Consider the following 27,863-nt stretch of genomic DNA (forward strand, 5'->3'; position numbering starts at 1 on the left):
AACCGTTGGCTTGTCTGCATCCTTAATTTCCTGAAAAGACAACAAACCATCGACATTGTACAACCCCAATTCCGATGAAGTTGGGACGTTGTGTTAAACATAAATAAAATGTTCTTTCTGCACGTGTTACAACAGCGTGCCTTTGTAGTAAAAGAGTGCGGGTACTCGACTGGCCTGCCTGCAGTCCAGACCTGTCTCCCGTTGAAAATGTGTGGCGCATTATGAAGCGTAAAATACGACAACGGAGACCCCAGACTGTTGAACAGCTGAAGCTGTACATCGAGCAAGAATGGGAAAGAATTCCACCTGCAAAGCTTCAACAATTAGTGTCCTCAGTCCCTAAACGTTTATTGAATGTTGTTAAAAGAAAAGGTGATGTAACACAGTGGTAAACGTGACCCTGTCCCATCTTTTTTGGAACGTGTTGCAGCCATAAAATTCTAAGCTAATAATTATTTGCTAAAAACAATCAAGTTTATCAGTTTGTTTTTATTTATGTTTAACACGACGTCCCGACTTCATTTGAATTGGGGTTGTAGAAGGAATACAGACACGATAAATGCTATGAAATTAAGAGATTATCACTTTACCGGGGAGAAAAAAAATCATTTGTCTGAACAAAAAAGAAATCTAAAAAAAAAAAATTGAAAAATAATAAGAAGACAGGACCTAAGTGATTAGACACTTGTCAGCAAATGAATATAATTTCATGAGACTAATACAGTCATGGGAAAAAATATTAGAGCAACCTTTTTTCTTCAAATTAGCAATGCGTGCGTGGACCTGAGGTGGTGCTTAATTGGGCCTTGGAGGCATGAAACAGCCAGACTCCATTGTCTCCTTGTCTTCGTGATGGCTAATTGCCAAGATGTTCAGCAAGGGGGGGGGGGGTCTTTATTCAGTTTGGGGGCTTTGTGAATCTTCACATGAAACGTTCACACACAGACACGCGACGTCCGAATTGAGCGGACACACCAGGAGTAAGTTAGATTTTGCTGGTCCTGACAATCTTAATCAAATAAACTTATTGGGAGAGCGTTTGGTGCAAAAACGACAACTGGCAGTCGTCCCAAGAGTCTCGAATCTTCATCTCCGATTACGTTGGCGTCATGCGGGTGAGCTCAATAGCCCGCGGCGTACGCCCACTTGCGAGGGTCCGACTGAGCGTGGAGTCCGTCCTCGTAGCGGACCACCGCCTGCACCACGGCTCCGGACGACTTGAGAAATTCGATCACGTGGTTCTTCTTCGCCAGACCCTCCATGATAAGCTGCAAAGACGAGCATATATAATGAGTACAAAATAAGAAAAACTTTTAGTTTTCCCCCGTGGTGGTGAAATATAATGCCTGAATCAGAGTGCAAGATTTTAGCCCCATTGTTGTCCCGATATAAATATTACTTTGTCAAAGTCGGGCTCGGCCACAGTGGCGTTGGGACTCAGCTGGTTGTGGAGCCTCGGGTCGGACACGGCTTTCTTCAGGTCGTAGTCGAAGAACAGCGCCTTCAGGATCACCTGGAACGGATGTTAAGCAGAACAGCGAATCATTTATTATTATTATTATTTTTTTTGCTTTTTCTTTTGTGAGACCCCAAGCTATAAAACGTCAGTGGCCTTTTTACATGGCGTTTGTCATCCACTCAACGAACTGCGTCATCGTTTCCCTCGATGGCGACGCGCGCTTTCCACCACCTGCAGCGATTTTTTTTATGAGTCGCTATCTTGCTTCTCGCCCCAAAAGTCATTGAAGATTAATTAAAGAGTCGAAATGACCCAAAAGTGAGAACCTGAGTATGAATGCTTTTTTTTTTTTTTTTGTCGATATGCGCAATCGTACGATTCCCCACCCTTGCCCAAAATCAGTAGAGGAAACGGATAGATGGGCGTGTCCATTAAGGCTTGCTTACCTGAGCAATGGCGGTAGTGATCTTCGTACCGCCGGAGCCGCCCACCACCATCTTCACTTTGCGGTCTTTGTCGAAGAGGATGGTTGGACACATGGAGGACATGGGCCTTTTCCCTTTGAACAGCATCCAACAGTAGAGGACTCAGTTTTATTGGATATAATCCAGGCAGGGCTGTCAAATTATCTGCCGTAGTTATGGTTGTCCTCAGGGCGTCGGTTATAACAGGGAAACGGCATGAATGTATAATTGCCAGGTGTGTAACGTATATTGGTTTCAGGGTGACGGTTTGGTTCTTATTCAGTTCAGTGAGGCAAACGAAAAAAAAAAAAAAAAAAAAGAAAGCCAAACATTGCTGTTTTTGGTCAAATATAAAAGTATTGTTTTGGCACCATCTGGTGGCATCGTGGCGCCAAGGAACTATGTTGAAGTGAGGGGACGAGCTTCATAAAGCCATATCCAATAGAAAGAGTAGTGTTTGGCCACCATCTTGTGAAAGATACACTGGTGCCTTGATATATGAGTTGAATTTGTTCCGTGTACGCGCTCCTAATGCCATAAACTGTTCCAGCCTCCGGAAAAAAGCAACACACATTATTGAAATGTGTTTTTAATAGGAAAAATAGTCGGCTATAACATCTTACTTTGTAAAAACATAAAGTCATTTCATAATTAATTCGAATATAAAGAAATAAACAGCCACACTTTTTGCTTCAATTCAATGGACATTAGTCAGCCGCATAAATATTAGTCATTATTTGCGGAAAGTCAAGAATATATGTCTGTGAGTATTGTATTAGCTGCCTATATGTGTTGCAAATATCTGTAGTTTAAAGGGTCACAACGCCATAACACCAATGCTGTTGGTTAAACCCTTTTATGGCATTTTGTATTTTTCTTTGTTAGTTTGCAAAAAAAAACTCGTATCTCGAAAAACTCGGGCGTGTCTAACCTGGCCTGATGAAGTTATTGGGCGATGGAGGCACTCCAAAACCATTTGTGATGAGCGGGGAGCTGAAGTCGTCCATCTCGTTGTTGAGGAGGATTCCCGTTGACGCCGACATGACTTTGGAGCCCAAACTGCAGGCCAACAGCGACCATCAGAACATTAAAAACATGCCGACGCTGCCGGTCGAGCGCTCCGCCGAGGGGTCGTACAATTGGTTGATGGTGCTGGTGGCCGCCACGGCGCTGCCGTCCTCCGCCACCACAGAGAGGTGCGAGGTGCCGTGGTTGTCGGGGAGGTAAAACTCGGGCTCGTAGTAGCTCATGTTATGAGTCGTCCAGTCCGTGATCTTTTCTCGGAGCTCGTTGGCGTAGGACAGTGAGGTGATGTTCTCGATGAGCTTCGCACAGAGAGAGACGTCAAAATATTTGTAAAATCATATCGAGAAGGAACACGCAAGTCCCATCGAGCTACCGTAAATGAACCGTTCAAAGATTGAAGATACCAAATCCTGATGTGTGTAGTCAACACCAAGTTTGTGGAGAGAAGACTCGAGCGGGGAACGCACATACCGACAATTAGGCCGAATTTGAGCGTTTTTTTTTTTTTTTACCCTTCTAAACAAAGTCAGTCAAGCCCCGATTATCGAATGTCTCCAAACATTATCCCCGAGTGATTATCCTGTAGTGTTAAGAGTAATTTTGTTAGGCCGATAATCAAAAATGTAAAACATGGTCGGTATCCACATACAGACAAACGGGCCGATTTTTTTACCATACTTCCTTGCTTCCGATCATACTCTGCAACGGCACGATTATCGGACTTCTCTGAGCAAGGATCTTGACGATTATCCTGTGATGTGGGGTGTGATTTCCCCCCCCCCCCCCCCCCCCCCCCCGATACGCTCAGAAAACAGTCAAGTCGGCAAACATAAATGTGAAGCTAGGTACACACATACCGATAAGCGGGCTGAGTTTGAGCATTTTTCCTCCTGAACACCTGCCCCTTAATAGTAAGCCTTATTTAACGTTCACGTTAACTAATGATTTGTTCTTAAGATTTCATAAAAGGTTTTGTCTGTTCAATAAAATAACTTTTTATTTCTTGTGAGAGTTTCTGGAAACTAAGAAAATTTCCCTCACTGTGATTTAAAGGAATATTTCACCAGTCACTAAAGATAAGGGCTGTACCAGTAACGGCGTGTGCTTGAACATGCAATAAGTGTAACTCATTGACTTTTGTGGTAAAGCTTGAGAAGAACACGCAGGGCATCAGAGGAGCGTGGAATGATTGACAGCGTCCTTACATTTGTGATGTTAAGGAAGGCGGGGTCTCCCAGCAAGGTCCTCTTTGCGTAGGCGAAGCGAAAGGCTTCCGTAATGCGATGGTACGTCAGAATCTTGTTCTCGGTGCTCGACACGCTCTCGGACGTCAAGTTATACCCTGGAGAGATTTTGGATTAATTTAGACATTTAAATAGCTAGAATAAAATTGAATCGATTATTATTATTATTATGTTTTTAAATAGACAGATGGGTCAGGACATTTGTATCACCGGGTAAAAAAAAAAAAAAAAAAATCTAAAATGAGTAAGATTGACAGTAAATCATGCTCATATTTTTTAAATCATTTTAATTACAATTATTTATTGTTTTAAAAATATAATATTTTACAATTTTTATATATAAAATAATAATTCACAACATTATTATTACTTGTTAATGTAAATGTAATAATGACTGTAGTTAAACAATTATTTTATGAATATAGTAGTATTTCTATTATTTATAATTTATTTCACTATAATTGACCAACCAACTGTTTAATTTTTAAAAATAAATTAAATTATATTTTAGTATTTTATTTAGAATAAATACATCAATAAATTATTGAATGCGATCAACGAATAATGAATAAATAAAAATGAACAAGTACATATACATGCATGCATACAGGCAAAAAAAAGTGTATATAAAATATATCGAATAGATTATATTAATAATAAAAGAGCAATACATTCTCATCTTTATATTTTAATTGTGATAATTCGATTGTAATAAGTTTATTTTTTTTATTTTACAAATATTTGTGTGGTATGTAAAATAGTTGATTCTAATGATAGAATAATAATTAATGATCATTTTCAATTAAATTATGTATCAATTATTTAATTCTGATTAATTAACCTATTGATTAATAAAACACTCATTGTTTAGGCTACTAATATATTTTATTTGATTTAAAATGATTATTTTAATGCTAAAATAAGATTTTATTTGATCATTTATAAAAAAAGGAATTACATTCATTAACCAGGTATTTAATTAAAAATACTATTAGTTGTGTATTATTGGTGAATAAATCAATTTCAGAAATTATCGAGTTAGATAAATGACAAAAACAATTCAAATGAATAAATACATATGTCGCCTCCCCCGCCCCCAAAAAATTGAAAAAAATAAAAAATAAAAAAAATAAATAAATATACATATATAAAAAAAAATAAAAAAAATAAAAACAATTTAAAAAAATGCTTTTTTTGGTTCAGATTAAAGAACCATTGGTGTTGTCACAACAGTTGCTCGCATGTTTAGCAGGATGAAAGTGGTTTCATTTTGATCTCAGATAGAGTCAGGAGGAGTCCCGGAACATAGAGCCGGATTAAAGTCTGGCCCGCTCGGCGACACAAGCGCCACTGTGTCTAATTAGAGCCAAATTGGCCGGATTAAAGTTTGCGCGTGAGCATGTGCGAAACCCAGCGATTGGGGAAGCGAGAAGCGAAGGCGGCTCACGTGAAAGCACATCCTCTCCCAACTCAAGGTGCTTTTTTTTTTTTTTGGACAGGGCATTCAAGGTTTACCATTCAAGATGTTTAATAGCAGCGAGAGCACAGGGCCGCTGGCGGGGGCGTTGGGAACCGACATGGTGTACTCCCCCACGTTCACGCTCAAAGGCTTCTCATCCAAGACGGGCGCATAATCCCTCAGATCCTCCATTGTGATGATTCCGCCTATGCAGGCGAGGAGACAAACGGCGTCAATGCGCTTGGACTCAATCGGGGATACAAATCCGTCACGGCAGTAAAATTAGATGGCGCGGAGAGGCGAGCAGTTTGCTGTGGTGCTTTAGAGTGTTCCCGTCTTCTTATAAAAAAGACACATTCAAATGTATAATATATAATTATATACAATAAATGAGGCCAGCATTAACATGAAATATAATGCTGTGATTGGTTGTTCCCAACTTCTCTCGCCAAAACTCATCTCAGGTTAATTGAAGACTAAATTGCTCATTGGTTTGAATGTGAAAGCTTGTTTGTCCATATGTGCCCCGCCATTGGCTGGAAAAAAGTCCGAGGTGAATTCCGTTTCTCTCACTAAAAGCTAGTGAAGAAAAAAAAATAAAAAATCGGCTAAGTCGACCGCAAACATAGGTCGACACAAAGATGTCTGCCACAAGGCAATAAACAAAATACTAAAAAAAAAAGCATATTTGCTCCGCCCGGAACCAATTATACTCACTGTCCATATTTACCGCACGGACATTTGCTGCAGACGGACGCGCTGTTGGGCCCGTGAAAAACATAGCCAAAAACCACAGAGCAGCGTTTGCAAGTGATTTTTTTTAAAGACAGTATTAGATTTGTAATGGACATATAACATGATGTATAAGTGAGGTGAATGGAAGTCAGTGTTTTGTTTTGTTTTGTTTTTAACCTAAAATGGCCATCGCTAGCGCACTCATGCTAATCACGAATGTTAAAGGATGATTTTATTGTCTCAAATCCTGCACAGAGTTTATACCGTACGCTCAGTACCAACCTCTGCAGTTTAAGGACAGAAGTCCAGACTTTATAAATGAGAATAAAATGCACATTAGTAGTAGGGGAGGGGTGGGGGGGGGGGGGGGGGGGGGGGGATTCTAAAAAGATTCGATAGCAACAGCCCTAAATAGGCTACTGGTCACCGGTGCTTTATATGGTTGACTTGAATACGTGTAATATTTCCACAGGGCTGTGTTTACATTTCATATCAACCTTTTCGTAAGGATCTGTAGGATTATAAATCACGTGAAAACATCGTACCTGCAGCCTGAATATCTGCTACCAGAGTCTTTGCAATTTCCCCATGGTAGAAGGCATCAGCGCCCCCTTCTGCTATTCTCCTGTAAGTGTTTGCAAGCTCGGGAAACCTGATGGTATCATTTTCTTTCAAGACCTCGCCGCCGCCGCCGGCGCTGCAGAAAACCCCGCTGCGGTACAAGTCACATTTTTGTTGTTGTTTGAAAATCGCAATAAAAAACAAGCGTCAAGACAATTTTCACATCTCACCACAAGGCTGTGTCATTGATGATGGTCGCCTTATGTCGCGCCAGAGCAGAGGCGAGCGCCCTGCCTAAAGGAAATCCTCCCTCCGCCAGATCAATGCTCGGCTGGAACAAATCCTTCCAAGGAAGTTTTCCGTGTCGCTTGTGAGCCAGCTCGTAACCTCGAATCTCTCCAGGAACAGCGATGGATAAACCTCCTATCAAGCAAGTGCGAAAAAGACGTCCAAAGTCTGGGGATCATTTCACATTCCAAAAAAAAAAGAAGAAGTGCAATGTGCCTGTTGGAAAGTACAACTGGCTTACGTTGCACAACTGTACGTCGACGGTGAAGTCAACGTTGTTAGCGAATTTAATGTAGCCTACCACTGCTAGCTAGAACGAAATGTTATCTTCTCAACTGAAAGCCACGGAAGACGTACTATCGGTACAAGACGATGCACGATATCGGGGTTTTGCCGTGATAATCAGTGGCGTATCACCCAATGTTATGAAGATAAAGAACCTTTCTGAAATGGTTTCATAAACTCAAGAGTTGTTGGAGTACCTTTCTGGGACAAATCAGTGCTGTTCCCAAACATGTTCTCAGTTGCGTTGCGAGGCGCCGTCTCGCGGGCGTCGATCGTTTCCACTGTGCCTGCAACGTGTCGGAACCATCATCATCATCATGATGATGGGCGCGCAAGCACGTGCGAGCGAGTTATTAAGTCAAGCTACTCAAGGTGAATCGGCAGCGTACCGCTCGTTGCGTCGTAGATGGTGATGAAAAGCCCCCCACCGATGCCCATACTGTGAGCGTTCATCAGTCCCACGCACAGCAAGGCGGCGATGAAAGCATCCACGGCCGAGCCTCCTTTCTTCAGTGTGTCACTGTCGAAACACACGCAAGCGGCTCGTTAGTTTTACAAGTGCAGCGGTGCCTTGAGACACAATTGACCCGACTGGACATTATTACAGAATTCCTTATCGTTTTTTTTTTTTTTAACATACTTCGCTAATACAGATGATTCGAATTCTGAAACGGTGGTGCAACGCATGGAGACGGGTAGTTTGACAAAACTCACAGGCACACATATATTCTTTCTCCTCTGCGAAGAACAACGATTTTTTGGGGATGGTGACCTCTTGGAAAAGTAATTTCGGCCCTCTGTTATGTTCCAAATATATTGAGGACTGACAATAAAATGTTACCATACCATAATGTTACGGTGACTTACTGAGTCACAGTTGTTGTGCAAGTCTTCTTCGTTTGTGTTTTCCTGACTGTATGATCCTGCCCCCTGGTGGCCAAGTCGTGCACACCAAAAGGAGTCGCAATGAATTAATCGTGACTCACAATTCATTTAACGTCTACTTCAATATATTATTACTGTATGCTTAGTGAAGTATAATATAGAGTGCTATTTTCCTGATTAAAAACCACATTACAAAAAAAAATTGTTTTTTTTTTTTCAGAGAGGCTCGAACATGGCTTTTCCATTCATTTCAACAGGGAAAGATGATTTAAGATATGACTGTGTTGAGTTACAAACGTGATCACGGAACAGATTAAATCCGTATATCAAGGCACCACTTTATAATAATTTTGGTACTCCGAAACGTTTAAAAACAAATTTGTATCAGTGAGACTCTTTGTGTTTAGACTTGAGCGGGACGAGCTGCTTTTGCTTTCCGAATGAGTGTACAGTATAGTGGATGGTAAAGTTGTATACTGTACTGTATGTACGTATACTGTATGATATAATGAGGCGCGCGTCCTCGCCTGCCAACCACCGAGCACGGCCCGGCGTCAGCCGCCACGGCCGCCCGCAGGTACACGTGCGTCTCCTCGCCGGCGCCGAAGTACACGCCCACAAATATGGCCACCACCGCCACCAGCAGCAGCGTCACCGCCAGCACGATGGTCACCTTCACCATTTCGATGCCCTTGGAAACGGTGAAATCTGGAAACACAAAGATGAAGCATTCGCACGTATTTGCTGGAGCGCAATCACATCTGTAGAGCTTGTTGGGTTCTTGGCTTTGCTATTTACAGTAGAGCGGGGGGCGGGGGGGCGGGGGGGGGGGGGGCGGAGGGGCAGGGAAGACGCTGCCCCACCAGATCCAATTCTTGCAATGATCCTTATACTGTAGTGCTGTGTTGGGAGTTAACAGTGATGCCTTGACTTCACGTTTAATGAATAACTTGAAACACTTGTATCTCAAATCGTCTTTCTCCACGGAAATGCCATTAATCTTTTCCGGCCCCCCGTGAAATATGAACACGATTTTAACTCATCCACTGCCAGCCGTTGTCAAAGCAGAGTTCCCCACTTTGCCAGCGTTTTAGAGCATTTTTTTTTACTCAACTTTCAAGACCCACAGAATCTCATGTTCTGTGACAATATTAGCAATGAACCTAGCAACGGAAAGAGTAGCCCTTCTTCTTTCGCCAGAAAAGTTTGCTTCCCTGCTTTCTTCGGTCATCAGCGGTAGAACACGGGTTGCTTTCACCCTAACTAACGGTTTTGACGAAAAAGCGGCTTTAAAACAAACAAAAACAAAACTGAGAAAGGGCTTTTGATGGCAAAACAATCATTTATTTATAGACGTCAGTGGTAATATTAGACGTTTTCCACAGAGGATAAAGAATATATGCCTGTGAGTATTGTTATATTGTCTGTCTACATGTGCTGCGCTGTGTTCAAATATCCCTTGCGTAACGGGTTATAACACTGCAACATCGATGTGCGTTTGGTTAGCCCGTCTATGGCGTGTTGCATTGTGTGTTAGCATTAAGCTAGCGGGTTTTTGACAAAGTGATGTGGTTTGGTTAAATACACAAGTTTAATGTTTACCCTTTTCCAGTAAACTGCCAGAGAGCAAATGTGATACAGTAAAATGCTTTGCAGTGCAAATTTGCAGAATTTTTGGGGGGATTAATTGCATTTCCATTCATGTCATTGGGGAACGATGACTTGAGATGTGAGTGTTTTGAGATACAAGAGAAAACTGGTATCGCAAGTCACCACTGTATTAATACTGTATATAGTAGTCGTCGAAGTAGTAGCATATAATAAAAGTAGTAGATTTGATTCGACACAAACGTCGTCGTTTGTTTCTTTTGGTTCCGAGGGGATCTTATCACTTGGCACGAGCGTCGGGTCGTTCTGTTCCAAACGCGTTATCGAGAATGCGTGCAGTAATAAAAAAAAAACATTCACCTCAAAAGAACAAGAAGTGAGGCAAACATTGACACAAGGAGAAACGGGAGTCGAAATGAAAAGAAAGCAAGTTTGATGCAGAGTCACGGAAAAATGAACTGTATATTGTTCATTTGATTGTTCATCAGATGAGTGAGTTTATTGACTTCTGTAACTCGTCATGTAACCAAGTACGTTACCGCAACATTTACGGTAATACTGTAAATCAACTCGGCATTGAATCGTTTGCATTCCGACGGGTGACAATCAGCGAGCACGACGGTGGTCTTACCTTGGCTCGAGTCAGGGTCCTCCGCGACAAGAAGCTCGCTGCTCGCCGCCGCGTCGGCCGCAATCTGCGAAGCAGGCGATATGCGTCAGACTCGCCCGCCGCGGCTTTTCAATATGTAACTACCGCTGGAGTCGTAAACTTTAAGCCGGCCCGCCGTTAAAACGCCTTTCTGAAACGCAGAGCGGAAGAACGACGACGCCGCTCTGCGTCATGCAGCCAAACTGTAATTCATTCTTCATTAGGAACCTGAGAGAAAAATCATATTCAACTGCATTTTGTAATAGTAGTCTTAGTAGTTGTAGAAAAATGTGGTCGCATTATAGTCATATTTAGTTGTATCATTAATATTAACAGTAGGCCGACTAGTCATATTATTCATTGCGGAAGTAGTGGTTAATATATTTACTAGTAGTAGGAGTAGTATCATTAGTAGTACAGCATTAGAGATACAAGTTTAAGCGGGACCCCACAAAGTGTGCAAGCATGGCGAAAGGCAGACCAGCAGCAGAACACACTGAGCAGGAATGAATCATTACGAAGCTGACAGGATTCCGTCCGCATTCAACTGTGTCACTTGTGCTTGATCTGCACACGCGGTTCAACTTCTCTGCCACAAAGATGAACTTTGCACTACACAAGATGGCGCATGACACACGCTGGCCTTTGGTATCTTCCTTTTTTTTGTTGTTTTTTGTTTTTTGTTTTAAGGGGGGGGGGGGGAATCACACACAACAAAGTGTTAAATGAAGCACCTCTCACCGGGAACGAAGATCTACCAACCACCGCGAGGGGAGGAGAGAGGAGAAGCGGGTCAAAGAACTGAGCCAGGCCAAGAGGTGGAGGTCAACGGGCATGGCGCGTCGGATTTCCAAGTGGGAACGCGAGGGGACGGACCGACCAGGTGTTGAAACGCCCGGGACGCGACACCCCACCCTCTCCTCCAGCTCAGCCAATCGGGGGAAAGCGCGGGCGGCTCAAGGAGGGGCAGACGCCTCCCGACTGCCCTTGAAGTTCATTCACAACAACAACTTATCTTGATTTATCACAGACTTCAAATTCCACTTGGCATGGATACTTTTAAGAAAACTAAACTCTATTATGTTTTTAAAAAAAAAAAAAAAAACATACAGTAATGACATAATTAAATAACGTACAGAAATAAAAGTTTTTGCCTCAGTTCAATTGACATTGTGCTGCTCCGTCAGTTCAGACATACCAATGTACACGGAGACGGTGAAAACCAATAATAGTCATTCTTCGCTGAGGATAAAGAATATATATGCCCGCATTGCCTGTATGTGTCGAAATAGCCATAGCTTTAAAACGTTATAACACTGTGACACAGTTGCTATTTGTTAGCCCGTCTATGTCATTCTGCGCAAGTCCGTAAGCATTGAGCGCGACAGACTTTTCTAACGCAAAGCTTTGTGTTTTTATTTAATGTTATGTTTCAACTGGGAGGGGCAATAAACAGCTTCAGCTGCCAACACACTGCGCTAATAAATATTTTCGCTCGCAAGTCAAAGCAAAAAAAAACGAAAAAGAAAAAAAAGCCAGGTCACTCTTATCTCAAGGCACCACCGTTTTAATTGTGTAATCAGCTGTTTTTGAACCATGCCAAGCACTTGCGAGGCCTCGCTGTGTTTATTTGTCGGGGAACGTATGGAAAGCATCAAAAGTAGAGACGCTCTGTGGCGGATTGGACGAGGAAATGTAAAAAGGTTCGAGAACCGCTTGTACAAACAAATATACTCACATCAATTGCATTTACTCACTCACATCTAGGACATTGAAAAGTTAATAGCTCAAAGAAATCAGTGCTGACAGGCTGGGTTTCCTAGTGTCTTTTTTTTCCCCCCTCGGTGAAGTGCCTGTATGAATAAAATGTTATTTCAATACGCCGATGAGCATTTTTACGAGTATTTGCTCTGTAGTGTTTTTTATGGTTATTCGCTACCTGCTGGGTTCCAGCTGTGGAAACATTGCCTCCTTTTTGGTGTTTTCCCAGCTGCAGCCTGCCGGCTGTGATAGATGTTCACATTTTCGTTTCATAGTGCCAACAGCCGCACGGTAGATACACACGTTCATACATGTAGTCTAATTAATGATAATAATAATTTTGAAAAAATATTTCAGTGTATAGGACATTTGTGAATACAGGGTGTGCAGAAGTCATTATACACTGGGCTAATTGTGAATTTTTTGTTGTTGTCACAAGTACATTTTATGTAAAACCACAGCAACAAATATACTCAGTACTACTTTCGAGATGCACATGTGCTGTGTAATGTTTTACTGCTCAGCACCCGATGCACCCCATAAGGACAATGACTTGTTCTTTATTAACTCATTTTAGATTTTTGAAAATGTATTGGAAAAAAAATAAAAAAGAAGTAGTACTTTCCATATGCCGGCCATCCGGAAAGTATTAACAGTGCTTCTGTTTTCCCTCCAAATTCTACACACAACAGCAAATCATAACTTTTTTTTTTTCTACTTTTTGAAAATGTATTTTAAAAATGTCAAAATAACAACAACACTTTCCGTATACTGTTTAATGCTGTTGAATGATTCCGGAGATGGTTGCGTTGCGGGAGGTCAGGCCAGCAGCGGTTTAGAGAGCGCGCTTCTGATTGGCTGAGAGCAAAAGGCGCGTGCACGGGGGATGCAAGGGAAAGAAAAGAGGGAGGCTTGTTGACATCTACGCGCAGACTGCTCTCACATCTTCCTCACGTTGTGCAGCGTTCAAACTTTCCTCAGCATGGATGCGTTTGCGCGCATTTGGCTGCAAAAGTGTCACGTTTCGGTTGCCCTCACGTCATTCACGCGTTACGACAACAACAGCAGCGGCGGCGGCGGCGGCGGCGGCGACGGCGACAACGCGTGCTCGCACGAGTGATGGGCTCCAAGTTGACGAGGCAGAGAAGTCTACATTTGGAAAGTAGATGGAGCAAGAGACGGCGGCAGAGGAACGAGCCGTCGGTGCAAAGCGACAGAGGTGGCGGCGGAGGGGATCTGCTGTTTACCTCCTTGATGCTCAAGTCCGACAAGCTGCCGGCGATGCTGCGCAAAAGCGAGCGCAGCCCGTACGTCAAGCGGGTGGCTTGGATCCGCGACATCCAGCGACATCTCCGCGAGCACAGGTCCGAGCAAGCGGCCGAAGTGCTCAAATTGCTGAGAAAGGCAAGTTTGGGTTCGGGGTTAGTTTGGCGTACTTTCTTCTTCTCCCTGCAACAAAGTTGGACGCGCTCAACGCGGATTTAACAGTCAGTTCATTGTCGATGAGAGGAGATTTGCGGAACAAATCGTGATACCGATGTAGGTGTCCAACTCGAGGTTCCGCGCCCGGATCTGGCCGGCCACATCAATTCACGTGGCCCGCAAAAGCGAACCATCTGCATCCACTTCGTGTTTCTTGCTAAAAATACCCAAATTGCAGATTGTCTTGACTTTTAATAACGCTGAGATATCACAAACATTTTTATCCCCCTTTTAAAATATACTGAATAATAGTTAATGTTTTACTGGCTTCTGATTGCAAAACTAGTTATCCATCAATATGTTGTATATATAAAATTATATGAGGCGATCATACATTTATTTGCGTTCACAGTCATAACGGCCCTCCGGGGGGAAACCATAACTAGCATGCGACAAAAATGAGTTTTGACACCTCGACAACTAACTTTATTAACAATACTGTACACGTGTCTCGAGTACAAAGCAACAGAATACAGATTGCATTTAACCAGAGTTGCATAAACTGTAATTAACTAGCATATAACCAGTAGCCTACGTGTTCAGCATGGCGTGATATTTAACTGTGCTGCCTTGAGATGCGAGTTTAAGTCGTATTCCAATCATTCTCCCCATTGATCAAAAAAAAAACAGCAAACATTTTTGTCATGTTTTTTTTAAATAAAAAAAAAAGAACTATATAATACTTTATTTGAATACAAAAAAAACATACAGTAATAATATAATGAAATAGAACACACAAAAAAAGAACTAAAGAGTCAATAGGATGGCCATTGTGCTGCTCCTCCTGGTGTGCCCGCCTTGGCTACCTGGGGGCAGTACAGGACAGACAGACAGATATACCGCTCACTGAGACACCCCGACTCCTCTCAGCTCATCGGTACGACACTATTATTAGTCGTTCTTTGCATAGCATAAAGAATATATGACTGTGAGTGCTGTCAAACCACTGGATACAGAATCGCAGTACGGATGGACAGTAGTGCAAATATATATTAGTGCACACTAATGATTGTGGTTGTACACCTCTCTGGTGTCATATTTGGACGGATTCAAAATATTAGAAATTCCCCAGTGTGATGCACTGCAGCTCTACATGACTAAAAACTACCACCGTAATAAATATTGTCAAATGAATGTTTGAATGTTTCTGACAATGTCAAAAATGCAAGGGCGGATATTTACCTGTGCTTAATGTTGTGGAAAATGACTGTACCTTTACTCTGTATGACTCAGCATACTCGTATTAGTTTTATGAGGCTTTGGTGGCGTCTGAATAAAGCATCTGTTTTGTCTGCAGGACGTCATGTTTATTCATAGCCAAAGAGCAGAAAGAACACAGAGTCCGATAAGCCTTTAAAAATACAACAGATTGAAAAATAGAAAACATAAAATCCTTAATGTGTTTTGTATTACTTAATATGTCAGTGTGACTAGTGTTCACATAATGGTTTGGCATATTTTTCAAGAAATGAAAAAACAAAAACAAAAATGTAAATGAGGTAATGCTGAATTTCGCACCACTGAATCATAATCGATTTGATGTCAATTTAAAATAATGCCCTGTTTTGCAATAAAGGTATGGACATTTTTGAAAAATAATAATGTTTTTTGAAATCTCATTCAAATTTGGGAGGGTTGTTAAAAACACTCTTCCTCGTGGTGTGGCAAATTTCGAATCTGGCTCACATTCTGAGGAATCTCGGTGCTGGCCTAACCACGTGCAGTCTGCGTCTTCTCGTACTTGAATGATTACTTATTATCGTTTGTGTCATCTTTGTGGCCGCCTATAATTATCAGACATCCACATGAATGATTGTGTAACTCTTTCCACGCTTTTAATCCGCACTTTCCACGAGGGAGCGGTCGGGGGTCAGGGGAGTGGGGATTTACCCGATCGAGAGAGAGGCGAGAGTGAGCGCCGTTTTTAGAGCTCAGCTTGAGCTCTCCACTTCCTCTTGGTAGCTTTGCACTGATCAAAAGCCGGGGAACAGACAGGATGCTCTGACGGGAGCACTTGTGATCAAGAGAACGTCCCCCCGGTGTTCGGCGGGCGGGGAGAAAGGAGGAAAAAAAAAACAACAAAACCAACAACCTGAAAGCAACTTCTGGCCCATCTGTAGCTGATGTGGCGTACATCCGCCGTGCAGCGCGAGTGAACGCTAGCAACAAATGCATCTGTGTTGGCGTGAAAAGTTTACAGCGGAATGTCAAGTCGGTGTGGGATGAGCAGACTTCTGGAAGTAGATATTTGCATGAATCTTAAAAGGATGTGACTCATGCTAAACTTCCTGTAAGACTTTCTGACCAATGCGTCTGCCCATGCACATTAGCATCATTTATGCTGTGAGTCACATAAGATGAGAAGGACACTTTTATATTGGGCTCTCGACTGTTTACGGTCTTTGCATGTCGAGGAGGAGCTAAGTTTAGCCTGGGTTGTTAGCGGAAGTTACGGAGCGTCTTCGCCGCGTACGCATATACATGTGCACTTTTTCAAATCAAATCATCTGTAGGCCATTTATTTTTAAGGGTAATTTTGTAAGATGAGTTTGAAATGATATTCAACTGTTAAGAGATCGTACTCTGTGGTCGCATTCATCTAGCGGTGTTGTGTGTGTTTGTTTAAAATACAAACACATTTTTGTTTAAAATAAAAAAATCAATTAAAAAAATGGTGAAACGATGGCTCATTAACGAAGTTCTGAGTTTCTGGCTTCAGATCCGGGTTCCATACTCACACTAGCGACATTATTAGTTCTTTTTAAATACCTTAGAGGCTCTTGTGTGTAGCTGTATTCCCATCTCCTGTCTCATTGAGCCAAAGCACACTTCTCCGTCTCTTATGTGACAAAAGAGGGAGTTCAGCGTTCAATAATACTTCCCGATTCAAAAAAGAAATGAACTGCCAAAAGGTCTCGTGTTGTTGTGCCGCGGCGGTGCGGCTTTATCCTCTCGAGAGGCGGAAGGGCTTGCAGATAATCACCTTGAGATGTTGGAACATGGTGGAAGTCATTACAGAGAAGAAGCAATAACATCTTCGGTCTGAGGAGTGTTAGGAGCGGATTTGTTCCGATTTTAGGGTCGGAAACAGGTTGGGGCCGACAATCTTAGATAACAAACGTGCTCAATATTTACGACCAAAACTCTTCATGTGCGTGGGGAAAGCCGACGTCTCCCCGAGTCATGCCGCTGAGAATTGTGACGTAAAACGGAATATAGCCAATCAAGATGCGCCTTGACTCAGCGAAAGGAAAACATGTCTTACCCAATGTTGTATTTTTGTATAAAAGTGGGTTCTGCAGACGGCAAGAAGATTTTCCAAAGCAAGTCGTTTTTCAGAGACATCGCCATTTTACGAGGCAGTGACAACCTTTTGGAACATTCGGCAAAGATCGCCGCATATTCGGAATTGTTTCTTTTTCTTCGGTTTTGGGAGATCACGTGTGATCACGCAAGATTTTGAGATCAGTGGTGGAAAAGAATCTTTATGTGTTTAGTGTTCTGTTTTGAGATTATCGGAGCGCACCATACAACAATACCACCAAAACTTTCAACTCATTCACTGCCAATGACGGCTTTTGAAGTCAGAAATCCATGTGAACCGATCAAAATGTCTTCGCGCATGACTGAAAAAGAAATTGGGGACTGCTGCATAAGAAAGCGACGGCTTTGTTGTTGTAATTCAGAAGCTCCACACTCCAGCTTTAAACTGACATTTAACTGTCGCCAGTCAATCACTGGGCACATATACATCGACAAATAAGCCTTCACTCACGTTCAAACACACACACACACAGCATTTTTGTTCTCAATTCTCTGGAGGTGCTCAGTTGTCCAATGTGCGGCAACCCTTCAACGTTCCTTTGATTATGTGATACATAAATAAGTAAAAACCCCAATGAAGAACATCCATGGTGCAGTTCATTGCCAAAAGGGGCATCACTCAACAACTTTAGCGTGTTTATTCTTTCCCTAATGCAAAGCAAATGCAAAGTAAACGCTGGCCTGGAATAGTCACAACAATTCACGTATGTCCAACTCAGGCCCGTGGGCCTAATCTGGCCTGTGATATATTTATATTTGGACCGCGAGACTATTCAATCTGAATTTGAGCTGGCCCGCCAATATATAGTATACCACATGCACCACTAATCCTACAAATCCCAGTGTGCTTTGCTAGCGCGTTGGCGCTTGATTCAAGACCAGCAAGCGCCGCCTCCTTTTTTTGTTGCAGTCATTACAGTATCCTCGGGCAAATTTTGCCAAACGAAAGATGGAAAACGCAGATTATCCGTTCAAGACAGATTTTACATTTCAGATCGACTGATTTGATCTACTTAAATAAGAAACAAATACCACTGATGTCTCATGATTGATTTCTCATGTGTATGTAATATTAAAGTTTGCTTATTTCAGATTCAGTTTTTTGGTCATATGATAAAGTTTAACATTACGTATCTGGGGAGAAGGGAAAACATGCACAATCACAGACAATTTCCGATCAATATTAAGTTTGGCCTGCAACTTAGTTCCAATTTTTTCAATTTTGGCCCACTGTGAATTTGATTTTGACACCCCTGATCTAAGTGGATTCTAATGAAGTGCATGGACGGGAAGAGGCTCGGTGATTCAGAAGAAGTCGTCGCTTTGCAACGCTTTTCATATCACATTAAATGCACAGCAATCAAAGGGAGGTTTAAGAATCAGAGCTGAGCCCATTACTAAAACAGAGATATGGACCAAAGGAAAATATTCAATGATTTTTCCAATTGGGAATCGGCCAAATTAATCCTTGGAAGTAGATCTGCTCGCGTTGCAGCGGCATCATAATACAATAGACTCTCCTTACTGAAAAATGCATATTGGAGGGCGAGCTGGCCTGGCCAATAGCCCAGCATTGGGGACTCCCACCAAGATCCAGCGTAATAAATCAAGTCAGAAGCCGGAGGGGGGAAAAAAATGCTGATGGGAGTTTTCCTTAGGGTTCAGTGCGTCAGAGCGCGCCGAGCACTACATAACCTCGACCCTCCCAAGACTGTACGACAGTGGGCTTTATTACACTATTTGCGCAGACGGTGTTTAATCTCCCAGGGTTGTATAGTTTTTAGCATATTTGAGCCGTAGTTACATATAAGGAGCTGACGCAAACACCTCCGGTCCCTCGAAATGCGTCTTGCTTCCGCATGGCTTTGCAACCCCAATTGAGTACAACCCCAATTCCAATGAAGTTGGGACGTTGTGTTAAAAATAAATCAAATAACAGAATACAATGATTTGCAAATCATGTTCAACCAAGATTTAATTGAATACACAACAAAGACAAGATAGTTAATGTTCAAACTGATAAACTTGATTGTTCTTAGCAAATAATTATTAACTTGGAATTTTATGGTTGCAACACAGGTGGCACAGGTGGCAAAAAAGACTGAGAAAGTTGAGGAATGCTCATCAAACACCTGTTTGGAACATCCCACAGGTGAACAGGCTCATTGGGAACAGGTGGGTGCCATGATTGGCTATAAAAGGAGCTTCCCTGAATTGCTCAGTCATTCACAAGCAAAGATGGGGCGAGGTTCACCTCTTTGTGAACAACGGCGTGCGAAACTAGTCCAACAGTTTAAGGACAATGTTCCTCAACGTACAATTGCAAGGAATTTAGGGATTTCATCATCTACGGTCCATAATATCATCAAAAGGTTCAGAGAATCTGAAGAAATCATTGCAATTAAGCAGCGAGGCCGAAAACCAACATTGAATGCCCGTGACCTTCGATCCCTCAGGCGGCACTGCATCAAAAACCGACATCAATGTGTAAAGGATATCACCACGTGGGCTCAGGAACACTTCAGAAAATCAATGCCAGTAAATATAGTTTGGCGCTACATCCGTAAGTGCAACTTGAAACTCTACTATGCAATGCAAAAGCCATTTATCAACATCACCCAGAAACGCCGCCGGCTTCTCTGTGCCCGAGCTCATCTAAGATGGACTGACGCAAAGTGGAAAAGTGTTCGCTGGTCCGACGAGTCCACATTTCAAATTGTTTTGGGAAATTGTGGACGCCGTGTCCTCCGGGCCAGAGGAAAAGAACCATCCGGACTGTTGTGGACGCTAAGTTCAAAAGCCAGCATCTGGGATGGTATGGGGCTGTGTTAGTGCCAATGGCATGGGTAACTTACACATCTGTGAAGGCACCATTAATGGCGATAGGCACCTACAGGTTTTGGAGAAACATATGCTGCCATAAAAGCAACATCTTTTTCATGGACCTTGCTTATTTCAGCAAGACAATGCCAAACCGCATTCTGCACGTGTAAAAGAGTGCAGGTACTAGACTGGCCTGCCTGCAGTCCAGACCTGTCTCCCAATGAAAATGTGTTGCACATTATGAAGCGTAAAATACGACAACAGAGAGCTCCCGGATGTAACACAGTGGTAAACATGACCCTGTCCCATCTTTTTTGGAACGTGTTGCAGCCATACAATTCTAAGTTGATGATTATTTGCTCAAAACAATCAAGTTTATCAGTTTGAACATCAAATATCTTGTCTTTGTAGTGTATTCAATTAAATATAAGTCGAACATGATTGGCAAATCATTGTATTCTGTTTTTATTTATGTTTAACACAATGTCCCAACTTGGAATTGGGGTTGTAAACGAAGTACAAATATTTAATTACTTGGGATGTCCCGATCACACGGTTTTGCACCTGAGTCCGAGTCGCTTGATTTTTCTGCCGAAACCGAAAACCCGATGCGAGACCTCGGCATTGTATTAAGAAGAAGAGTGCATCCAAATTGTTTCAATTTCTTTTTGGCATTCGAATAAAAGTATCCCAACATGATACCTTTTCATACATGGCTATAAGTCAGCAGTGGTTCAAATGAAGTCAACAAATATTGTATTCTTGACTTTAGAAATGAAGAAAAAAAAAAAAATCCAATCTTTGTCAGCCAACACCGATCAGCTGAAAATCACGATCACGTGATCGCATCGGGATATCCCTCTGAATTACAATACTGTCATCATTCATCATCAGTACTACTACTTTTAGCAGAGTCTATTTTACACATCTATCTGTACTTCTACTTAAGTGCAGAGTCCGAGTACTACTGCCATCTCTGGATATTGGACTATTTTTAAATTATTGTTAAACCTGAAAATGTTAACTCTTGAACATCTGAGAAATGGAGAACTAGTTCAACGGCTCACATATCAGCTAAACGAACAAGATAAGGGCCTACAAGCCTCTCAATTCCCTCCTGTCAACAATGGAACTATGTCGGCTTTTAAAAGGAGGTAAGATTCAGGCAGATCACGCAGATCTCTATTGATTAGTGTCAGGGGAAATTGAATACGTCGAGAACTACTTGTACATCATCAGCTCCTGAGCGTGATTATTAAACTTGCTGTAATACCAAGAGTTACTTTTTTTTTTTTTTTTTGTTTAACACTCCTCTCTCCCCAGGATTTGGGACTCCAGGGAACATCGCTCAATGACATTTTGTACAAGAACGCGGCTTTTCTCAACCTGGTGGACCCCATCTCACACGAGCTGCTACTGAGTCTGGCCCGAGACCTGCAGTGCCCTAAGAGGGTGAGAATCCGTAACAATACGTGTGTACGTGTAAACTTTCACCGTCTGTATTCGATTTGCAACTGAATGAAAATGCTTTGCCCTGATTGTCCCAAATCCAGATAGATATTTCAAGACAATGTTTCAGATGACGTGTCGGCGTCTCTTCTCCAGTTGAAAGAAGAGTCAGCCTCATTTGCATATTTTCGATAAACACGCCTTCGTTTGTTTGGATGGCAAGTGTTTTGAAAATTGGAAACGGGTCTCAAAGTAGATGTTTTTCAAACGACTTTCTATTACACAAAATTCCACAAGATGGTGTCAATTCGAAACCTTATGGTGGAGGGGCATCAATTACCCCAAATAGCAGGAGTTTACCATATAGTGTTACATTTCCGGTCCCAATGCTGAAACGGAGTTCCATACGAATGAAGATTGCAGTGTTTTCAGTTTTCAGAACCGGCAACCTATATATGTCTCTCTGTGAAACTATTCAAATGTCATCTTTTTAATTATGTTTACGTTGGGTTGTGTTCACCTATGCGTTGCCTCGGGTTGTTTATCTTTGTTCTTCTTTGGACAAAAACAAAAATCTTGCTCTCAAAGAGAAGTGCAAGATCAGTTTACCTGCTGCTCATGTCCATTTGCCATTCAACGGTGGAAAAGGTCAATCGCGGGGGTTTGCGGACCCTCAGGGGCACCGGATTGTTTTCCATTTGACTGGCGTGGGCGGACCGAGGGGATCAAACTGGAGACGCCGGTGCCGCCGCCGTCGTCACCTCCCAGGCTACGCTCTCCAGTCTTGCTCTTTGTGCGGAAAAAAAAAAAAAACGATCAATACAGCTCGGCCATCCTTGAGGCCATGTCGCTACACGGAGAGATACTTTTTAACACAATGGCTCTATTTTGGTTACAAATAACTTTCCATAAATATCAGGGTCATTTAAAAACAAAAACAAAAAAAACTATCCGACACCATTCATTTTTAACGTTTAAGTGCAAAAGTTCATTTTAGAGGAAAAAAAAAAATACCTACTGTAGCCACAGACCTGTGGCTGTTTGCTGAAAGGCAAAGTGAACATTCTTATGTGTGACCAAATAGCAGCCTGACGAGTTCATCCAGCCTGTCTTTACCTGTACAAATCTACAAGAGAAAAAAAGCGTAAGAGTGTTAAAAAGGCAACGAGCAGGAATGTCATATTAGAGCTTCTAATTGGCCAAAAGCTAAGAAGGGAGGAGTAATTGGTTTAGTATGTTTTTTTAAATTATTATTATTCTTATTATTGGCATGCCAGTAAAAAAAAAAATCATATGATCTAGTAATTAATTGTTATTTGCCGAACCCCCAAATTACGTGTCACGGACAAGGGGGCAAGCCCCCGGAAATCTGCACTAAACACGATAAACACAAAAACTGAAAAATTAATTTTTAGAAAATCTTAATCTTGGGAGGAGTTTTCCTCAACGTGTGTTTTTAAAAATTGCATTTGTAATTGACTGCATTTTGAATCTTGATGAATCTAAATGGCATACAAATAAGGAACTCCCCCGCTGAGGAGGAGCACCGAACGGGAACACACTAAATAAGCCACGTGGCAATAATTCACAGAACAGACCTGGCAGCCAATCCCGTTATCTGGCATCGGCAGTTCCGGAAAAGATGGGCTGCCTAAAGATTAACTCGCCGTGAGCTCATTTTTACTCGCTGAGTCCAAGAGGATAATGACCCGTGAGCAATTCTAATCTTATCGCTGTTTACGTTGGCAAAGGGAAGCCCACGGGGGAAGCGTTCGCTTGACTGGCTGGCGACCCGTGACAGGACACCGCTGCCGACGTGACTGGCCTAAAGAGAGGCTGCATGTCCGATTTTTTGATGGGCAGCTGCTGCTATATGGCCAGCGTAGTCCGGCACGCAGCCTGTTTTGAATGATATACAGTGAAACCCCGCCGATTCGTGCGTCGCTATTTCCGAACTTACCAATGCACATTTTTTTTCTGTCGAAAGACAAAGAACGAGGAAAAAGTGGGTTTTAAGATGAGTTTTATAAATGAACAGTGAGGGGGGCTCGTCTAAGTCATCATGCAGGAGCATCGTGAACAAAATGTAAGGCAGGTCAATCAAAGAATCTTAAAATCAACTGTAATGTGCACATGCAGCCCGAATCAGCGTTACAGTATGTGCTCCCTCTTACGTGTTCCAGTTAAGAGGCGAGCGGCAGCATTTTAAGCCAACTGGAGATGTTTGCGGTAAGGACTATAGCTGTGCCCTAAAATACAATGCACACATTTTTAACAGCATGCACACTTGCTAAAATTGTTGAGTTTTCGGGCATATTGTGCCACCGGGAGGCAGTATAATCCAGTCATGCAGACACAAAGGAAAAAGAAAAGTTCTTCTTCTACTCCTACTATTGTTAAGTAACTCGGTAAGATGATGCGATATTAGCCACTGTTTGTAGATGATAAAGATTATATCCCTGTGAGTAGTGTTATACTATTGGTCTACATGTGTTGCTCCGCCATGTTTGTTCAAATATCAGACGCTCCAAGGGTTCTTAAAACGTGACTATTGACGCATGCATATCGGATTGTTGCATGCATCGCGTTTCGATGCCGCACGGGTACGCGTGCGGCACTGTGCGTTCATTGTTCTAAATCGCATATTCACGTTGTCCGAGGGCGCATTGTTCATCAGTAAGCGAGGCGATGTTCAGTCACCCCAAGTGGCTGAAAATGACAGCGCTGACTGTTCTGAAGCGAGAGGCACGTTCGTTTGTCACCCAAGAAACAAAAAGTGGCAGCTGGAATGGTTAATCGCCTTAAGGTAAATTGCCTTGTCTTTTCTTACCTTCCCTCTCTCTCTCCCTCTTTGCCACACTGCCTCTTTCCTGTTGTACCATTAATTAGATTTGCCCAGCTCAGCGCAACCCATTCCATTTTTAGCGACAGAGGAAGGGAGAGGGACATGGAGGAAGGAGGAGGAGGTGGCAGCAGGACCACTAGGTTCATGTTGCCAGGAGGAAAATGTTGCTGTTTCTTTTACATGATCGGAGAGATGTGGCACGCCAGCGCACATTTCCACAATAACCTTGCAAAATACGTTGTCAAAACGATCCCCACCTGCAAAAGTGACTAAAAGCACTGCGGGTCCTATGTCATGCCGCACCAGCAGTTTGTCCGAGCGCACGAAACTTACATTTCCCTTGTCTGCCAATGTGATATGCGAACGGAGAGTTTGGTAAGTGATGCCACCGGTCGCAGCGAGGGGTTATTTTTTGTTGTTGTTGCAGTTAACTATAATGTCATGAAAGTCGAGTCGAAGCGGATTCATCGATGATTCTTGAAGCACAGCACAATGGTGCGCAGCCGACTGCATGTATTGGCACCACGGGCTCGTTTCACGTAAAGACATATTTCGACAGACAGGCATCGAAACAAATAAAAACAAATGATTAAAAATACAACTCTACGATTGGCTGACAAGTTTCAGTAAAGAAAAATCCACTAATAATCGACATGCAGATGATATCCTTCTTTATTTACAAGAAACCAAGTCATCACTTCAAACAGTTTTCACAATTCTCACACTATGCTACCAATTGGTCGAAATCCACAATACTCCTGATAACGGCGAACTCCTGGAATCCTGTGGACCGAAACCCAAACTATCCTTTTCCTGCATGGAACATTAATTATGTGGCCATTCATATCTCAGCAAAACAGAGTTAAATAACCTAAATCGCGTACCTCTACTGGAAATAAATTGCGGAGACTTAAAAGGTCGGAACAGCCGACCGACTGTATCTCACTGCTAGGGTGTGTAGCTACGGTAAAAATGAAAACCTTACCGCAACTTAACGATTTATTTTCAATGATCCCATTCAAACAGACGTTAAAGTGGTTCCAAGCGCTAGACTCTGCCATTTTAAATTTCATCTCTAAAAATAAGAACAATAGAATTAGTCTATCTAACGTGCTGAAAAATAAATCAAATCAAATTCAAATACTCCGCTTGAACACATTCCACACCACAGGATTATCGCTCAGGATAATCTCTTTAGAGACATCTGTCAATCGGACCTTCGCTGATTTTGATCTGAAAGGGGAAAATTCAGCCAGATTATCGGTATGTGTGTACCTCACTTTATATTCACAACTGTCGGTCCTGGCCATTTTCCGAGCAGATTGGTGAGGAGAAATCACTTTTAACACACCCCACACCACAGGATAATCGCGCAGTTTGTCATTTTTCTACTTGCTATTCAACGCTCGCCTGCTGTATCACTGCAGGAAACGGACTCCCTCAAGTCGACCAACAAGATCTGCCGCCAGCTAATTTACCACCTGACGCCGCACTCCAAGTGGACGAGACAAAGCGTTCCCAAGAGGAAGTCTCAGGCCTGGTGAGTGTTTCGCCGCCGCGTCATCACTCTTCCGACGGAAGCGCCCTGTCATGCTCGGGCACATCCTCGCCATAAACATCAGCGCGACTCATAAATCCTCTCAAAGCCTCTCGAAAATACTAATCTGACTTACTGTACGGAAGTTTGGAGAAGTGCTCCTCACCCTCGTGTTTCGTAACCTGAAGGGGTGGCACTTTTTTTTTTTTTTTTTTTAAAGCTGAGGCAAGCCAGTCAGGGTCAACATGAGCATTAGTGCTTCAACCATATGGAGCATTAGATTTTGGAGCTGCAGGCACCATCTGTAGTCACGCAAGTGAAAGTTCAGATATGAGCCAAAAGAAATGTAAAGTACAGAATTTCAAGCCTTTGATTGCTTGGCTTAGCAAGTACAAAATTCATCCAGCAAAATAAAGGGATGGAAATGAATGCGTGGCTCTTTACCACTAAAGCCCCTTTTCCACTACACTGTACCTACTCGGTTTTGCCACGGTTATACTTAACCTGGTACGCTCGACTTTACACTAAAAAACAAGACGACGCGGAGAAACTTCTCTTTAGTCATTAGTCGACGAAAGAGGCTCTAAAACACCGTTTTCAAGCCTTCAAGAAATATACAATGCTGCCTTGAGATACGACAGCTCTGACAAACAACAACAAAGTAGGTAAATGATATCTTTTCATGCAATTAAAAAGTTGAAGACACGCTATCACAATTGCATTCTGATAAATGTAATGTGTAGTGGAAAAAGGAGCTTAAGTCACCTTAAAATAAGATACCGCAAAATAACTGAATAGCAGTTCATTGATGGCCAAGAAATCCGTTGATAGCGTCCAGTCGACGGTCGATTAATTTGCGTCTTGAAGTAATGGAAGAAAAATGGAGCGCACTACTGGGCTGGCACCAGCAGAGGTGCTGTTGACTCCGTCTTAAGCAGTTTGCTGTCGAAAAGAACACGGCTTCAGTTAGGTGAAGTTAAAAACAGCACAGAAGTTAACGGCCAATGAAAATGCCAGGTTGGATCACGTGATCTTTACAACAAAAATGTTTACGAGTACCAAGTACACGGGAAGGCTGACTATTTCTTATGTTGGCTAGCCTGTGATCTAACGAGCTAGCCTGTTAAGGAGCTAAACAGCTCGCTCCGCTGCGGCGATATCGTTTAAATGTCAGCGCTTCGTCACCAGTTAACACACACGGGAAAGTTAACTGTTATTATGTTCGCTAGTCCCCCCCTTTTTTTTTTTTTTTTTTTTTGGAAGCAAGTTAGGGATTGTCGCTATGCGTGCGAGTTCAGTTCAGTTGGGTGTGCAGCTGGCTTTCGGATCATGTTCTCAACTGATACTATTATGTTGGCAGGATTCATGAACACAGTGATTGAATATTCTTCCCGGCTTCCTCCAGGATAACGGCCCATTTTCCGGGATAGAAAACAAAGCTCTTAGCAGATGGCTTGATGAAGGCTTCCACCATTGTACATGTTGAATGACGCAGCCCAAGGGCTGTGTTGAGTTTGACATCTCAGATGACTCACTTGGTTCGCGGAAACTGAATACATAAAATTAGCAACGTTAATGTCACAGCAGAGAGAACAGCTAGCCAAAAACAAACACAACCAAAAAAAAAAAAAGATAAAGCCAACTACTTTAGTGCAGTTGTGAAGTTGCAGTTGTAATGAGACAAGAGAGGACTAACGAGTTCAGCAAACCTTTACGAGCGATGAGCTACTCCATCACACGTCTCTCATGGGCTGCTCGGGCAGCAAGGCAGCACAATTAGGAGACATTTGTTCGTCATCCAAACACGCGACACGAAAAAAAAATAATAAATGGAAGGAAAGAATGCTTCTCAAACTGCCAATATGAAACTGATTCAATTTGGTTGACGGGTGACATCACAGCCAATTTCCAGCGACCTCTTTGCACAAACTGTGCTATTATGCAGCTGTATGGTGTGCTCGCCGGCTAAGCTGCAAATC

The 27,863-nt window shown here is 42.4% G+C and overlaps 1 protein-coding gene across 5 annotated transcripts; it reads right to left on the reverse strand.

Annotated features, from left to right (window-relative positions):
* Positions 1–469: 469 nt before the first annotated feature.
* On the reverse strand, positions 470–22,643 carry LOC133465235 (glutathione hydrolase 1 proenzyme-like). 5 transcript variants are annotated; one of them, XM_061747796.1, is made up of 16 exons: positions 22,521–22,643; positions 22,112–22,291; positions 13,672–13,819; positions 10,646–10,709; positions 8,934–9,114; positions 7,911–8,041; positions 7,719–7,808; positions 7,179–7,371; positions 6,933–7,099; positions 5,709–5,858; positions 4,155–4,291; positions 3,061–3,248; positions 2,855–2,982; positions 1,906–2,018; positions 1,400–1,513; positions 470–1,268 (listed from the first exon to the last, which is right to left on the reverse strand). In XM_061747796.1, exons 2-16 carry the CDS (start codon positions 22,198–22,200, stop codon positions 1,122–1,124), a joined length of 2,040 nt encoding a protein of 679 aa, XP_061603780.1. In that variant the 5' UTR covers positions 22,201–22,291; positions 22,521–22,643; the 3' UTR covers positions 470–1,121. The 5 variants fall into 5 exon arrangements, with proteins under 5 accessions (XP_061603780.1, XP_061603781.1, XP_061603783.1 ...); XM_061747797.1 differs by lacking the exon at positions 13,672–13,819 and having other exon boundaries at positions 22,521–22,640; XM_061747799.1 differs by lacking the exons at positions 13,672–13,819; positions 22,112–22,291; positions 22,521–22,643 and adding an exon at positions 11,405–11,547.
* Positions 22,644–27,863: the final 5,220 nt, after the last annotated feature.

Source organism: Phyllopteryx taeniolatus, chromosome 15 (assembly GCF_024500385.1).
Source record: "Phyllopteryx taeniolatus isolate TA_2022b chromosome 15, UOR_Ptae_1.2, whole genome shotgun sequence".
Lineage (NCBI taxonomy): Eukaryota > Metazoa > Chordata > Actinopteri > Syngnathiformes > Syngnathidae > Phyllopteryx > Phyllopteryx taeniolatus.

Bases quoted from the DNA above. Each gene is read 5' to 3' on its own strand.
- LOC133465235 (XM_061747796.1), bottom strand. From the start codon at position 22,200: ATGGAAAACAATCCGGTGCCCCTGAGGGTCCGCAAACCCCCGCGATTG. The intron at 5,859-6,932 runs GTACGATGTTTT...TCGCCTGCATAG, and splicing joins AGCAGATATTCAGGCTGCAG to GCGGAATCATCACAATGGAG. The intron at 1,269-1,399 runs GTAATATTTATA...TCGTCTTTGCAG, and splicing joins CCGAGCCCGACTTTGACAAA to CTTATCATGGAGGGTCTGGC.